We start from the raw sequence: 14,775 nt of genomic DNA, 5'->3' as shown, positions 1-14,775 counted from the left end.
ATTGCCTCTAAATTATTTGTGTATGAGACGACTGAAAAAATTGATGGTTATCTAAACTATATGATTAGTAATATCAGGTTACTCTCTATTATTAGAGTGTAGAATGGATTAGTTATTTTGCCTTGAACTCCCCTGTTTACCCTGAGGAAAACTACACTCAGGAGAGTTCAACAAATTCTGAAAGGGAAAAATCTACTGATTTGGCTAATCTACTTTGAAAGAAACCCTTTGTTTCAAAGTTGAGCAATTAATAGTTCTTTAAAAATTTTCCTCTTATTTAAAGGCTGAATTTGCCAAAGAAGAAAAAGAAGGCAGATCATGAGGATGAAGAGCGAGACAACTCTATGAAGTGCAGTAATAGCATTGAGCAGCTGGACATCGATGGAGACAATTCCAGTGAAGTGTCCAGTGAAATTAACTTCAGCTATGAATATGCCCAGATGGAAGTCACTATGAAGGCACTTGGTAGTAATGGTAAGAAGCAACAGAAATTATTGGAATTAGGTACAGAATATGAGGTTACATTTTCAGGGACTCTTAACCACAGACTTTTTCCCTTTTAACTTCCTACTGAAGAATTTTTCTTGTGGATGAATCATTGTAGCCATTTTAGCACTTGAGGGGGAAAAAAACACCACAGAATATTTTGCTTGGCAGTTCTTGTTGCAGAAGAAGCCCAAACTGGAATATTGGTGCAAATGCATCCTCAAAGGAAAGTGTTTTCACTTTGGTGTTTACTTTTCTTGTGTTGTGTCTCACTTGGGCTTTAAATGTAGTGATTTCTATCTCTGAAACCATGTTCCTTAGGTTTTGTGGTCTTATGTAGCTGTCCCAGAATGTCATTAATTTTGGAAATATGAGGAAGGTTTTTTTCAGTTTGGTCTTTCCCTTTTTACAGTTCTCTTAAAGCATCCGTCCGATCTCTTGTAGATGTATATTTTACTCTACAGTTCAGCAGCATTTTTTTCATATGCATTACAGCAAAAGTATAATCTCTTCTTTCTTTTATGCTAACTATGCTTACTTTCTAGGATGTTCTTCACCATGGATTTCAGTGGCTACTGCAGTCCCTAACGTGGATAACTGCAGATATAGAATGGGGAAGGGAAGTACCAAATCATAGTAATTTGTGCCTTGCCCAAGGTCACATAGTATATCTGTAGCAGAACGTGGGAAAGACCTCATGTTCAGAGTCCCCTGTCTCTGCCCCATATTCATTACGTGATTATTTCCGTTTAATTTAATGGTTACCAGGTATTTGACCCCCAGAAGTACTAGCTGCTTTGTTTTCAACATCTACTTAGATCCAATGCAGTCAATCTTGCAAAGCCTGGAGCAGCAACATGAAGAGGAGAAGAGATCTGCACTTGAACGACAGAGGCTGATGTATGAACATGAACTGGAGCAATTGCGAAGGCGATTGTCACCAGAGAAGCAGCATTTCCGCAGCATGGACAGGTTCTCCTTTCATTCTCCCAGCGCTCAGCAGCGCTTACGGCAGTGGGCGGAGGAGAGGTGGGTAATCAAATCTGACCATCAGGAGTGTTCATTTAAAGTTCTTCAGTGCTACTGAATTTTGCAAGAATTTAACTGCATTGCACACCTCTGCCAGATTTCTGAAGGGACTCCTGTGGGGGCTTGGGGAGGACAGAGCGAAAATACTAGTCTAAGAACAATCAGACCTATAATGCTAGAAAAGACGAGAAAGAACAAGTGCCTGCTTTGTTGTTAAGGAGAAACTCTATCCTGACAGGCAACAAATTTGACTAAAGATGAGGTAATTGGAAGAAATTTCGGGACTCCTGTATGAGTTTGTCCTTTTGTGGATTGTGACTCAGCTGCAGGAAGGTTGTTTTTCTTCTTGACTAACATCCATCTGTCTGACCTGGGCAGGTCCTGGCAACCAGAAGAGTGCAGAAAGAAAAGGGAGTAAGAGGATGATACAAAGAACTTTGATCCAGAGCATGGCAAAAACAGTTTAATAACCACAGAGGGGCCACTCTCCTCTTTGCCTCTTCCCAGGCAATTGCACTGAGGTTATTTACTTCAGCCTCTAAATGATCATTTCAATATCGCTGTCAAAAACAGCAGCTGCAGGCAGAAGATGAAATGTGCCCTAAAACCATGAGTGTGGTAAAGACATTGTAATGAGAAAATACAAATCTAAAGCTAGAGAAGCTAGTGGCTAGAGAAGCAACTTTTGAAACAGAAAATATTTAAGACAGTCTAACAAGGTGCTAGTTGTTTGTCTGGAATATTTTGTGGTACCAGATTCCTGTGCTGCGCAGTTGGCAAGCTGTCTCACTTGCCAGAAAGGACAGTGAGCAAATAGGTCATGGCGTCTGAATAAATCTTTCTCTGTAAGATGGAACATCCACATCTGTGGTGGAGAAACTCTGGGATAAGCCACACAAGAACTGGCTGTTCATCAGATGCATGGACAAGTCTCCAAAGCCAGCAGTATGTGGATGTTCATACTGCTAAATTAATACAGATAATCTTTTTTTTTTTCCCCCAGAAATACAATGTAATTCACCTCATTTTTGTGTTAGAAAGCTGTTAAAACTCTTTTCTCTCAAGTGATCATTTGTTTTGCACTCAGTTTCAATACTTAAATGCCATGATTTTTCCTGTCTCCCCCTCCAAATCCCCTTCTTTTAGAGAAGAAATGTTGACCCACAGCCTAAGAAAGCTGCGAGAGCAGATTGTTAAAGCTAATTTGTACGTGAGAGAAGCCAATTTCATCGGAGAGGAATTGGACAAGAGGACAGAGTATAAAGTTACCCTCCAGATCCCAGCTTCAAGCCTTAATGCTAACAGTAAGGTAATGTAGCCCTAATGGAACTAAATCATTCTTCAGTAAGTTTGCCCCTCAGTGTTCATATTTATTGTATTCTGGTCTAGGTAGTTTGCCAGTGTAGTCATGTGCATTAAATTCTCTCTGTTAGCACATGCTACACCCTTATCTTATTTTGTTACCCTGAAAATCTTACAGTGCGCTAGCTTACTGATAAATGTTTTGGTCCAAGACCCTTCCACTGGTGTTGAAGTTCACACATGCTTCTGTTTCACAGTATAAAATCTGTGCAAGTTAGGTAACATCTATTTCAAGTATTTACCATCACCTTCTGGACATTTGGCTTTGCTCTTAGTGAGCTGCGAAAATGCTGTCATACCCATTGTGCAGTGAGGAGCTGGAGCAGAGACGATTTGGATGGTTTGTTCCAGGCATCTTAGAAATTTTGGAAGGAGGGAACTGAACCCAGGCTTCCATGGCTCAGGCTGGCAACCTAAGCTGGTATTACTTCTGTTCTTGAGATCAGCTCAATATTTTGATGATACTCAGGCTGTTGTTAGTACAGATATATTTTATTTCAGGATTAGAAATTTTATCTACTGATTTAGAAGTTTCTCTCATCTCCTTGTTTTTCTTGCAGTCTTCTGGCACATCTAGAAACAGGATGGTAAAGTGTGTGCACTAGTTGAAAGCTGCAGATATTAGTAACCTTAGCTGGAACTTCAGGACTGCTGTAACTTGAGGATATTTGTGAAATGCGTAAATGTTCCCATTTCTAACGCTTATGTAAGGTGAAGATCCACGGAAACTAGTGCCCGTAGCTGTGATTAGACTTTGCTGTTGAACTGAACACGAATATGCTGTGACAGCTGAACTGAGAGTCTGTCAGGCTTGAATTTGGGTGCTCAAGCAAGAATAAAAAAAGAACAAAATCCAGACTTTTCTCAAAGATATTCTCAGTTTTGTATTGGCTTTAAACTGTTTTTTCATTGTTGTGACACGAATTTCTTGTTGATATCTCTAATTGTTTCGCAGAGAGGCGCAATTCTCAGCGAGCCTGCTATTCAGGTGAGAAGGAAAGGGAAAGGCAAACAGATTTGGTCACTGGAAAAGCTGGAGAATCGATTGGTAGATATGAGGGATCTTTACCAGGAGTGGAAAGACTGTGAGGAAGACAACCCAGTAAGTAAAAATTAATCTAGTATTGTGCTGATCAGATTACATCATTGTTACATTTTTTGTTTAAGTAGATGTGAGAAAATTTTCTGGTTCAGGAGCGGTGGGAGGGAGGGGATATGTAAAGAGAGAAGTTTTCCTGAGCTTTTGCTTTTCCTAGTACTGACGCGATCTTCGGCATTTCATTAGCCCTTATCTTGTCACTTTGATGCTTGTTTGCACGCATAGGTTGGTGATAGAACCGAGCACACAGTAAGAAGCAGTAAGTAAACACAACAGCAGTTGATGTTCAGGCTGACGTCTCTGAATCTGACAGCGTTAAGGAGAACTTGCTGAGGACAGGGCTTATGCTCAGTCCAAAGTAAGATTCAAGTTTCCATTCTTCTTGTGATCTAATCTGGCCTCTTGCTTGAGTCCATTTTATTTTCACTAGACTGGTTGTGCAATACTTTGAAAACTGCTTCACGAAAACTTTGTTTTTTCTTACATTATTATGAATTTGATTGAAGGTGATGAGAGCCTACTTCAGGCGTGCTGATCCATTCTACGATGAGCAGGAAAATCACAGCCTTATTGGAGTAGCCAATGTTTTTCTTGAGTGCCTGTTCTATGATGTGAAGCTACAATATGCTGTCCCAATCATCAATCAGAAGGGAGAGGTTTGTCATTTGTCTATAATCTATCCTTACTCAACTATTTAATTACAGCCCGTGGATCTTATTACCAGTATATAGTAGGTATTTTCCAGTTTCATGTGCACAAGCTCTTTGCTAACAGTTTGGAATTACGCAAATCCCATAATACCTTATTAGAGTTGTTTAGAGAGCTCTGAATCCCAGCATAGTGATTGTGAAAGGAGAAAGCATTGTGAGCACCTTTCTGAGCAAAGCAGCCCAAAAGAAATACTTAGTAGAACAAGCATGAGCTATAGCTCCACTGGCTTTCACTGACTACCATCAAGATTAGGCTCTTAAATATATACTGTAAGACCAACTTCAAAGGCAGCTAGAGCATACCAGGCAACATTCTCTGCGCTCTGCATCATGCGTGCACTTTGCAGACTCTATAGAGACCGATGTGAAGGTGAGAGAGATTGCAGTATACTGTTCCCAAAGTCACTCTAGTGGCTGATTTCTTTACATTTTTACAACAAAGGCTTTTTGGGTATTGCTCCAAAGCATTCTTCATCTGGTGCAACAAATGCACAGTGCAAAACAATAAAAGAATGAAATGTTGCCTGCCTACAGACTGGAAACATTAGTAGTTGTCATTACCTTAAAAGGGAGGAACCTGTCACTGTCTTCTGGTACACAAGGAATTCCTAATCCTTTCTTATCAGGTATCGGGTCGTCTCCATGTTGAAGTTGTTCGAGTGAGTGGAGAGATAGACGACAGGTTGGTTGGAGGCGAGGATAGTCCAGACTATTCAAATGAAAATGACACTCAGGAGAGAAAACTTGTCTGCCGGGTGAGTTTCAGATATAGCCCAACCTCTGAGCAACCTTCTCTCTTTCCATCCCAAGTCTTAAAAAAAACGAAGCCCCTGGTGCATTGGCTTCTGGATGTTAGATGTCTGTGTAACCTCACGCACCACGTTCGCTTCCAGTATTCAGGTACACAGGCAGAGTCCTGTCTTTAAACTGATTGATTGACTATATGAACTGTGTTGATGTTTCACGATTAAAAAAAAAAAAAAGGCAAATAATTTAGCTGTACCTACATTCAGTTGTATGTAGAGAGTTTTATAGTTTTGCTCTATTTGTTTTCATGGCCTTGTAAAATGGCATAATGTATCCAGGTGGTATCCTGGTGCACAGCATTTGTCTTGAAGTGCTGCTGTGTGGTCATTTCTCATGATATTTTGTTTCTTGAGTGGCTGAAATAATGCAAGAGAACTAGATGGGTTTTGTTCCTTTCAATCTCTCTGATTTTTTTTTAAGTCTGCAAGGTATTCATGAAACTATATTTATATGTATATGCATACAATCTTGTAGTCTCAGAAGACATGGAAGATCTGTGTACTAGGATTGGAGCTACAATATCTAATTCAATACAAGTCATAGATCTGATAAGCTCCCATTGTTCTGTGAATCATTCTGTCTCAATATTTCTCTCTCTCAATATTGAATATTTTGTGAAATAGATGCAGTTGTGTTTATTATTGTTAATAATAAAAATAAAGTTAGCAGGAAGGATTTACTGGCAGTTCTGTGTTGTAGTTAAAGGCAAGATAGGCCAAGCTACAGATAAGAAAGGAGCGAGGCAAAAAGCTCTAGAGGGAGTGGAACCCCAGCTTTGCTGGCTTCTGGATGATACGAACAATTTGGGGGCAAATGTACTCTGTTTCACTTTTTATCCTGCCCCACAGAGCTCCATGTGCTTGCAAGCAGCGTGAGGCGTTGTTGCAGGATTCATATTCTCCTGAGGATCTTGAGTGATGCCTTACCATAGGCATCGAACTCATCAGAGCTTAATTTGGCTAACGGCAAATAGAAGTTTATTAAATAATATGCTTAATATGATGGCTTTGTTTACATCAGAAGGTGTATTCAAAACATTTTTTTCTATTTGGCCTTGATTTTGAAAAAGAGGCGAGAGGCTACTGTTGGGGTTATTTTTTTATTGTTTCTAGCATCCAAAGAGTAAGGACAAGTAGTATCTTCAGAGTTTTGCAGAGTAAAGGAGCCAGTTTTTGTAGAAGTATGAAATTTTTACTGTATTTCTTTTCAGTTATAAAGTTTTTGGTGCAGCTCACCATTAAAAATTAACGAAATGTTTTGGTGTGTTCGTAAAATTCACCCATTTAGCTTTCACTCCCAAGAAATATGTGCCTGGTGACATCTAGCGGCGATGTTCAGCTGATGCGCTCAAAATATTGTCTCCCATGTTTTTCAATGCAGGAATTCGTATTTTGTAATGATTTTTGGTTTGGTCCTTTCTTTTTTTGTTATACTTTGTAGTGGAACAGAATAACATTGCTCTAGCAGAAGATATTTTTAATTCTGTGCTTAATGAATAAGTGCTTTTTCTTTCTTTCTCATCTCTTTTTCTAGATTAAAATACTTCAGGCTACAGGTTTGCCACAGCACCTCTCCAACTTTGTGTTCTGCAAATATACATTCTGGGATCAAGTGGAGCCAGTTAATGTTGCACCTGAGGTTGATCCTTCCTTATCTTCCATCAGCAAGGAGCCACGGTGCATGGTTGTCTTCGATCACTGCAATGTAAATTTTTTTCTATTTTATTAATGAAACTGTAGGCAGAAAAAGCAGGTTTATGCTTGCACAACAGTTGCCTCTTTGCTGTCATTATTGTACTTTGTGAGGCTGATACCCTAATTCCATTATTAATAAGAACTTGAAACGTCTTCGGAGTCCATGTAAGTTTGATCATACTACGCTGTTCACTTGTACAAATATCACAGCAGGTGAAGAGGTGGATTAATAAAGGAAAGCAATCTGTTCAAAAGAGACTTATGTTGGAGTTTACCGACAGTAAAAATACTGCTGAGTGTGAATGGAAGAGTGGTATTCATCTGAGTACATTTGATGTCTATATCTGAGCTGATCACTCTGCGTTCTGATGCAGGGGAGACAAATGTCCCAGTCCTGGGACATGATGCCTCTTATCCTAATGTAGATGTTGAAGTGAGGTCATGTATCCTAGAACAGCCTATTTCTTCCTATTGACTTTCAAGCAACTGTCAGAGTGGAGGCATCTTTAATATTTAAAGTCAGCTTAGATGAATGTCAGCCAATCACCTGAGTTCTCATCTTGTTCTTTCTATCAGTTGTCATTACACTGAGCAATTTGTTCCACTTGCCATTTGAAAAATAGATATAATACCTTTTGATGAGTTTTGATTTTCAGATTCTGAACATTAGAACATTTGATTTGATTATTTATTTTTTTAACCGTTGGATCAGGGCTTGGAACAGCATGTGATCATTATTCAGCTCTTTATAGACTTTAATCTTCAGCAAATCATGTATCTTTGCCTTGCCTCCTGATTTTACAAACTGAGGTGACAGTTCTTCCTTTCCTCTATATTGTGTCTTGGGGACCACGGTGACTTTACTGCATGCTTATGGGAAAGTCAAGACAATAAATCTCCAAGTCTAAGTTATTGTGTAGTCACACAAACGATTTGTCCCTTACATACAGGAAGTTTCTGTAAATATTTCTGAAGACTTCATGGAACATCTTTATGATGGTGCTTTGGCAATTGAAGTATATGGCCACAAGCAGAGTGGTGACCGCAGAAATCCAGCCCTGTGGGATTTGGGAATAATTCAAGCCAAAACACGCAGCCTTCGTGACAGGTAAATGTGGAAAATAGATCCTTGCTTTGGAGTTTTGGAAAATCACTGTCTGAGGTGCCCAATTTTGAAACAGGTTTGGGACACGTTGTCAAATTTTGAACTGAAAACAACCGAACGTGTTTGAGACTGTATCGGTTAGACTATTATAAATAGACTCTGTCTATTGGAAAAACACCATGTGATGTGTCAGTAGGCTTTGAAAAAGTGAAAGGTGAGAAATGCCCACCTCTGTTTCAAATTAAAAGTGGTAAAACTTGAAAGGCTTTGAAGTCCCTTTTGTTTAGGCAAACTCAAGTGCGTAAGTAGTGTTTTACAAAAGAGCAAGCAGATCATTTTCCTTTATATTGTTATGCTAGTCTGCACTAGAAAGAGCTATCAGGCCTAAAACAGTAAGATGGTTGTTTGACTGTATGCTGATATATTTATTCAAGGTCTGATTCCAGTTCTTTCTTGGACATGAAATGTCATCACTGTAATGCTTCCATTGGAAAAGCTATATTGCTAATTACTTCAATTGGAGTAAATATGCAACAGTATGGTAGTTTGGACTGCAGGGGATTGCTTTTTGACTGGCAACTGTTTGTTGTCCTCAAAGTAAGCTTAGTAGCATTTTCTTAAATGTAAGTTGTTTTGCCTCTCCAGTTAAAGGCAGCTCCGCACCTTAATTTATTGGCAATTATTTCTCTTTTTACTTCCAGCCTAAGCTTGTGTTGAGCATGTTGCGTATTAAGCTGTGTGTAGGGAACTTTAAAAGAAAAGTCAGGAAAATATGGCAAGGAGGAGATGGAAAAAGGATGTTATAAAAGCGAGTTATGTTTGATAGCTGAGTAGTCCTTCTTCCCTTTTAATTTTGACGTACTACAAAAGAGGCCATTTCTTATGTAAGCTCTTAGAAGAATTGGAGAGAAGGCAGTAGTATGATGAAGTTCAGGAAAGTGCCACAGCACCTCTCCAACTGAATCACGAAAGCTTGTGAGACAATGTCATATTTCATTCTCCTGTTTTCTGCATGAATCTGATTGCACTGACAACACTGGGCTTCTGTGGCAGTAGTTGAGACCAGAGCTTAAATGTTAGAATACAGTGGAATTGGTTTTTGTATTGGAATCAGGAAAAGGCTTATTTCTGATGTTTGACTAAAATAGTTGTCAGCAAAATTTATAAGCACTGCACAACTAGTAACCTTATATAGTCACAAACAGTGCATCTATTGAAGTGTTCCTTTGCTGCTTCAATCTGCATTCTGAGCTAATGCTTTGGGTTTTTTCTTTCTTTTTCTTTGGGGAAAAAACAAACAAACAAAACCAGTATTTGATCTGTTTTGCAGGTGGAGTGAAGTAACTCGAAAAGTAGAACTCTGGGTTCAGATTCTAGAGCTGAATGAGAATGGGGAATACTGCCCAGTTGAGGTGACTCCTGCCAAGGACGTCTGCACAGGAGGCATCTTCCAGCTCAGACAGGTAAGGTGGCATGTACAGGATTTCAGCTAGGAAAAATGCCTGCAGAAAGCTAAGCAGCTTCTATTTTGTATGGTAAAGGGATGACATCCAAGGAACTGCCAAGCTTAGACACAAAATACAATCTTGTGTAAAACAGACATGAAGCAGAAGTGGAGTCCCTCTGCATTTTGAGACACTGCCAGTGTGTATAAGCTCAGATGTAAAGGTGATCAAAGGCTTATCTGTAATCTTAGTGCTATGTTCTGTTCCCTGTTCTGTGAGCACCTGGTAGAAAGGACAAGGGTCTCAACTGAACTTAATTATTTTTTAAAGAGGTCCAGAGTTCCCCTTTATTTGATCATTCTAGCCAACCACTCCTTTGGTCTTTGAATTCTACACGCATTAAATTGTTAATGCTTAACTGAGTAGTTAGCATTTTCAAGTGATAAGCTATTGCCTAGAGAACACTAGGAATTAGTAAAAGTTAGATACAGGCTGCACCTCTGAACTCCCCAACTCCTTTGGATTTTGATTTTTCATTGTTTGGCTTTTTTCCCCTATGGCTTTTACTAAAGAACAGTGACTTTGCTGCATTGATAGCATCAGTGGGTAAAAATTTTCAGTCGAGCAGACCAGAGTCAAGAAAAGTTCACGGAAATTCCAGTAGCTCACCAAATTAGACTATTTTCTTTCCTTTTTTGTAGGTGGGGAATAGATCCTATTTTCTGCCTTCAAAATTATTAAAAATAAATTTTATAAGTGTATGTTTTGAAAACCCTCCGGAAAAGTAAACTGGGGTGTTGCTAAGTGCTGAAATTTCTTTTTTGTTTTTTGTAAATACATAAATCCTGTAAATATAAATGCTTGCAACAGAAGAGATATCTCTTGAACACTGGGTCACTGAGACTGTAGTACTCACCACTTTGTTCTTCACAAAATAAAAATATAATGCTGCTTGCCCGTAACTGCCAGTAGAGGTCTCTCTGTGATTAAGCTTTCAGCATTTTATATTCTTTTTTCCAAGCACTTAAAATTGTTCTTTTGGGCAGGGGCAATCTCGACGAATCCAGGTTGAAGTGAGATCTGTACAGGAATCTGGGACCTTGCCACTGATGGAGGAATCAATATTGTCTGTTGGCATCGGCTGTGTCCAAATAAAACATGTTAAGTCACAAAAAGTACCTGAAAATTATCAGGTAAGAGTCTGAATATTTCAGCTATGGCTGTTTCCCAGACATGTAAAGGCATGAAGTGATGTCCTAAGTTTGTTGCAGTTGGAGGCAACCCTGTTCAAGTTTTAATTTGATTTTGGGGGATATATTTTGAACCAACTTTTTAAACGTATAAAGTAATGTCAAGAAGAATTGTCGCAATTTCTTTGATGGTAGTTTTAGGGATTATTCAGAATAGTTTAAACCTTCATCTTTCAGAAAGTGTTGTGGAAGACCTTCTTCTTAATCAAATATTGTTTTCTATGGCAAAAATAATATTTGTAAGACTACCTTCTGTCTCTCTTCTGGTTTGGGGGTTTCTTTTCCTGTCCTTAAAAGCAGCACAGCCCTAACACACCATTCAAAGAAAAGAAAATGGCAACGTTTCTAAAATTCATTAGGAATTTGTCCAGTAGATCTTACTTCAAATATTAGATATGGCAGCAATTTTAAGTAATTATTCAAATTAAAATAAATCAATGGAACTTAGATTCAAATAGCGTCGCGTTACAAATGTTAGAATTATATGAGCCAGTTGTTGGCCCGTAGTATATGCTGGCCAGTTGTTTGACAACCTCAGAAGCACTGCATCTTAAAAGTGCAAGTAATATTGACCTGGTTTTAGGGATTTTCTTTCTGAGATGCTTCTGTCAGTTTCTAGTGCAGTTAGTTATTTTCCCCCAACAGCTAAATTAAAATTTAGTCACTCCTCTGAGTTAGCAAGCCAAAATCTGGTGCAACAGAATAAGCAAGTCTCTCGACGTGCTTGATTAGCTGCCCTGCTTGAGGCAAAGCCAACTAAATGTCAAGCAGTTTTTGGGACATCTCCCAGCTTTTGGGACATCTCCCAGCTTTCCATAATGTTTACTCTATTGACAGAGTATGATTTAATGCGTGTCTGTTCCCCTTTTTTGCTTAATCAGTATTGTTTTTCCCTTTGTGAGGTCTGAAGTAGTTGGGGTTTTCGTTGTCTCCTAACCTCATGTATCAGGAGCACAAAAAGGGGAATATTTTCCACCTTTGCAGAGATCTCACTTTTCAGCAGCATCCCAGGCAGTTTATTGCTTTTATTCCCCATTACGCTTCCGCTAGTGACTCTGCCTGCAGGCTCTCTAGCTGCCCTTCCATCACAGCAGTCCCCAGCACCCACATCCTATAGAGCAAGTAAACTGTTGTTTCTCTTCTACTCCTGAACAGAGCAGGTTTCTTAAGAAACTCTTCTCAGACAGAATGATTGATTCTTGCGCATTTTACTTGAAAGCTAGACCACACCCACAACATACACATGCCCCTTTTTGCCTGTTTTGTAAGGGGACAAGGCCCCAAGTGAGCATTCTGTTTGTCTCACCCTGTTTCTTCCCCAGGGAATTTCTGATCTGTTGACCAGTTCCAACCCTATCTGACAGCTGACAATCCACAAAATAGTATGTTCTTTCAAGGAGAAAGACTTAAGCTTTGCTTGAGAGAGAAACTAGTGAGTTGTGTCTGACACTGATAACCCACGTGGGAAGGGGCTAGTGAAAACCATGATTTATTAGTCCTCTTGCTTACAATAGCCTTCTGACTTGAACACCTGGATTTTTAGTCCCCTTATTAGCATTTCTCTATCTCAAGTAAATCACTGTCAGTGGAATGTGAAAGATTTTCTGAAGACATTGAACTAAGAAAATGCCATTTCTATATGGCTTTTTAATTTTAGCTTAGCTAAGTCTGTTTGCTTTCATTACTAAGATACCAAAGTAGACTCCAGTGGCTTGTTATTACTTAAATAGGTAAGTAATAACTCAATGAGGATTGGGGTCCTCATTACTTTTCCATTCACTGTGCATGGGTGGCAGCCCTGCTTACACTCATTGCAAGCGGCTCTGCTTGTGATGAATGTCAAGAAAGAAAGGTGGTGTCTCCCATCAGAAAACAATGGAAATCAAAATGTCGAAAGTCTGCATTGCAACTCCTGGTGTGGCAGAGAGAGTTATTCTAATTCCCTAACAATTGGCTTAGATTTTTACAATTTTTCTCCTCTAAATGCTATGGCAAGCTTACCTCAAGTCCTTTATGCCAGACTTTGATTTTTTCAGTGCTTGCTATTAACATTCATACTTAACTCTTGGAGGTAAAACAGCACATTCTTCTTTGCTGTCCAGGATCAACAGGTTTCAAGTTGTTTCACTGTAACTCCTATTTCTTTCTTAGGGCAATTTAAGTATTGCACTTGCTTCCAATTATGAAGAATTCTAATAGCTATATTTTTGTGAATTTTTTCCATTATAACTGTTGGATTGTTCTAGTTTGTGTTTAGATGAGCTGATAGCAGCAGATCTTTGGGATGTCAATACATTTCAATTCTATGATCATACCATTGCTAAGCTCAGACTTTTATGTAAAATTGCTAATACTGCTTAAAATAGTTACAGCTTTTGCATTCACTGCGTTTCCTGCTATCAAAAAAATGTAATGACATGGGTTTGCATGTTTTGGCATAGGAAGAAGAGGATGAAATGGACAGTTATCAGGTAAAAATTTTGGTTCTCTCTTTTTACAAACTCAGATGTTTTCAGATTAAAACATGTTAGAGGAGGAACAGCATGTTATCTTTGCTGTACTGCTTGGATATATAGACAGCCTGTCTTCTGAAGAGACTAAAAGCTTAAGAATTCCATAGATTGTTATGCTACAAAGCTGTATGGTGGATTAGAGGGGTGGAAGGGAAAGAACAAGATGCCTTAATGTGTATTTTCAAAATAAGATCCAGTTACTTTTTTTCTTTGGTGTTTTGGGGGAAGGAATCTTCCTTCTTGACAAACTATGGTTAGATTGAGATGGTCCTCGTTAAGAACAAGAACAGGCATGGTAGTGTTGAAGATGCAGTCAAAATACTTCACGCTGTTTCATGCTACGAGTGTGCTATGTGTATGAGAACTGGAGTATGCTGCATACCAACCCTTGGGCAAGCAAGGGGGAATTCTGTTTCTGGAGCCCTAAGACAGCAGTGGTAAAACTGCTGAAATCAGCACACTGTTTTGTTGTTGGTTTTTTTTTTTAATATATGTAATGTCCCAGTAACGTGAGCCTTAAAGGGGAATTGATGAGGTACAACATCTGTGATATATTTTTCATCTTCTTCTGAATAACTTTATAAAAAGCACATCATCATCATTATAGATCTCAACTTTGTGTAATGCGAGCAACCAGAGATTTAGGTTTAATGCGCTCTCACAGATTCCAGCATACTTGTAGGGGTCTGCAGGTGAGTAATACAACTGTAGTTTATAGTCTTGCATCCACCCATTTTTCTTGACAAAGTATTTGTTACAGTTTGTGGAATGAATCTGAACTGCTGTTGCCATAAAAGAGGCTTGCCTGAAGGCATCCCAGAGCTGATAGCTCATCTTTGTGGCACCCAGCATGCTGCATGTGGAGCATCATTCATCATTTCTGAGCATTTCTACACCAGAGACAAATGAACTGAATGTTCTTAAGGATACTGAGGTAGTTTTTTTTGAAGAAGAGCACTTAAGAAAAAATATTTTTACAGACTCAGTTGCAAATGCCATAGGTAGGGACAGTGGCATGATGTGGGGCAGGGATGGTAGTATGGGGCTGCTAAACGCTGAGTGTGAATGGTGAGTCACGGATAAGGACTGGGGTTTCCAGCTTTGCCACAAGGTAGTGGTTGGTAAGTTTTAGACTAGTTTGGGGGCGAAGAATATGTATAAAATGAAGTTTGTTCAGCAGGGTAGTACAGAATAACAGCTAGAGAAAGAGATGCCTCAGGCTGGCAAGCAAAAATACTTCAAATAAGATGTGGAAAGTTAAGGGTTTAGACCTGT

General features: G+C 39.1%; 1 protein-coding gene across 1 annotated transcript in view; it reads left to right on the top strand.

The window, feature by feature from the left end:
• KIF13B (kinesin family member 13B) overlaps positions 1–14,775 on the top strand; it is a gene marked incomplete at its 5' end in the record, with an annotated part of 127,798 nt that overhangs the window by 77,814 nt on the left and 35,209 nt on the right. The window contains 11 exons of the mRNA XM_081997575.1: positions 284–474; positions 1,305–1,515; positions 2,662–2,824; positions 3,833–3,979; positions 4,483–4,632; positions 5,313–5,441; positions 7,027–7,197; positions 8,138–8,295; positions 9,623–9,755; positions 10,784–10,930; positions 13,429–13,458. Coding sequence (XP_081853701.1) covers positions 284–474; positions 1,305–1,515; positions 2,662–2,824; positions 3,833–3,979; positions 4,483–4,632; positions 5,313–5,441; positions 7,027–7,197; positions 8,138–8,295; positions 9,623–9,755; positions 10,784–10,930; positions 13,429–13,458 — 1,630 coding nt within the window. The remainder of the gene's footprint in view (positions 1–283; positions 475–1,304; positions 1,516–2,661; positions 2,825–3,832; positions 3,980–4,482; positions 4,633–5,312; positions 5,442–7,026; positions 7,198–8,137; positions 8,296–9,622; positions 9,756–10,783; positions 10,931–13,428; positions 13,459–14,775) is intronic.

This window comes from Phaethon aethereus (genome assembly GCF_964289735.1).
Source record: "Phaethon aethereus genome assembly, chromosome: 3".
In the NCBI taxonomy this organism is placed as follows: domain Eukaryota; kingdom Metazoa; phylum Chordata; class Aves; order Phaethontiformes; family Phaethontidae; genus Phaethon; species Phaethon aethereus.
This window is presented reverse-complemented; position numbering and strand designations above follow the sequence as displayed.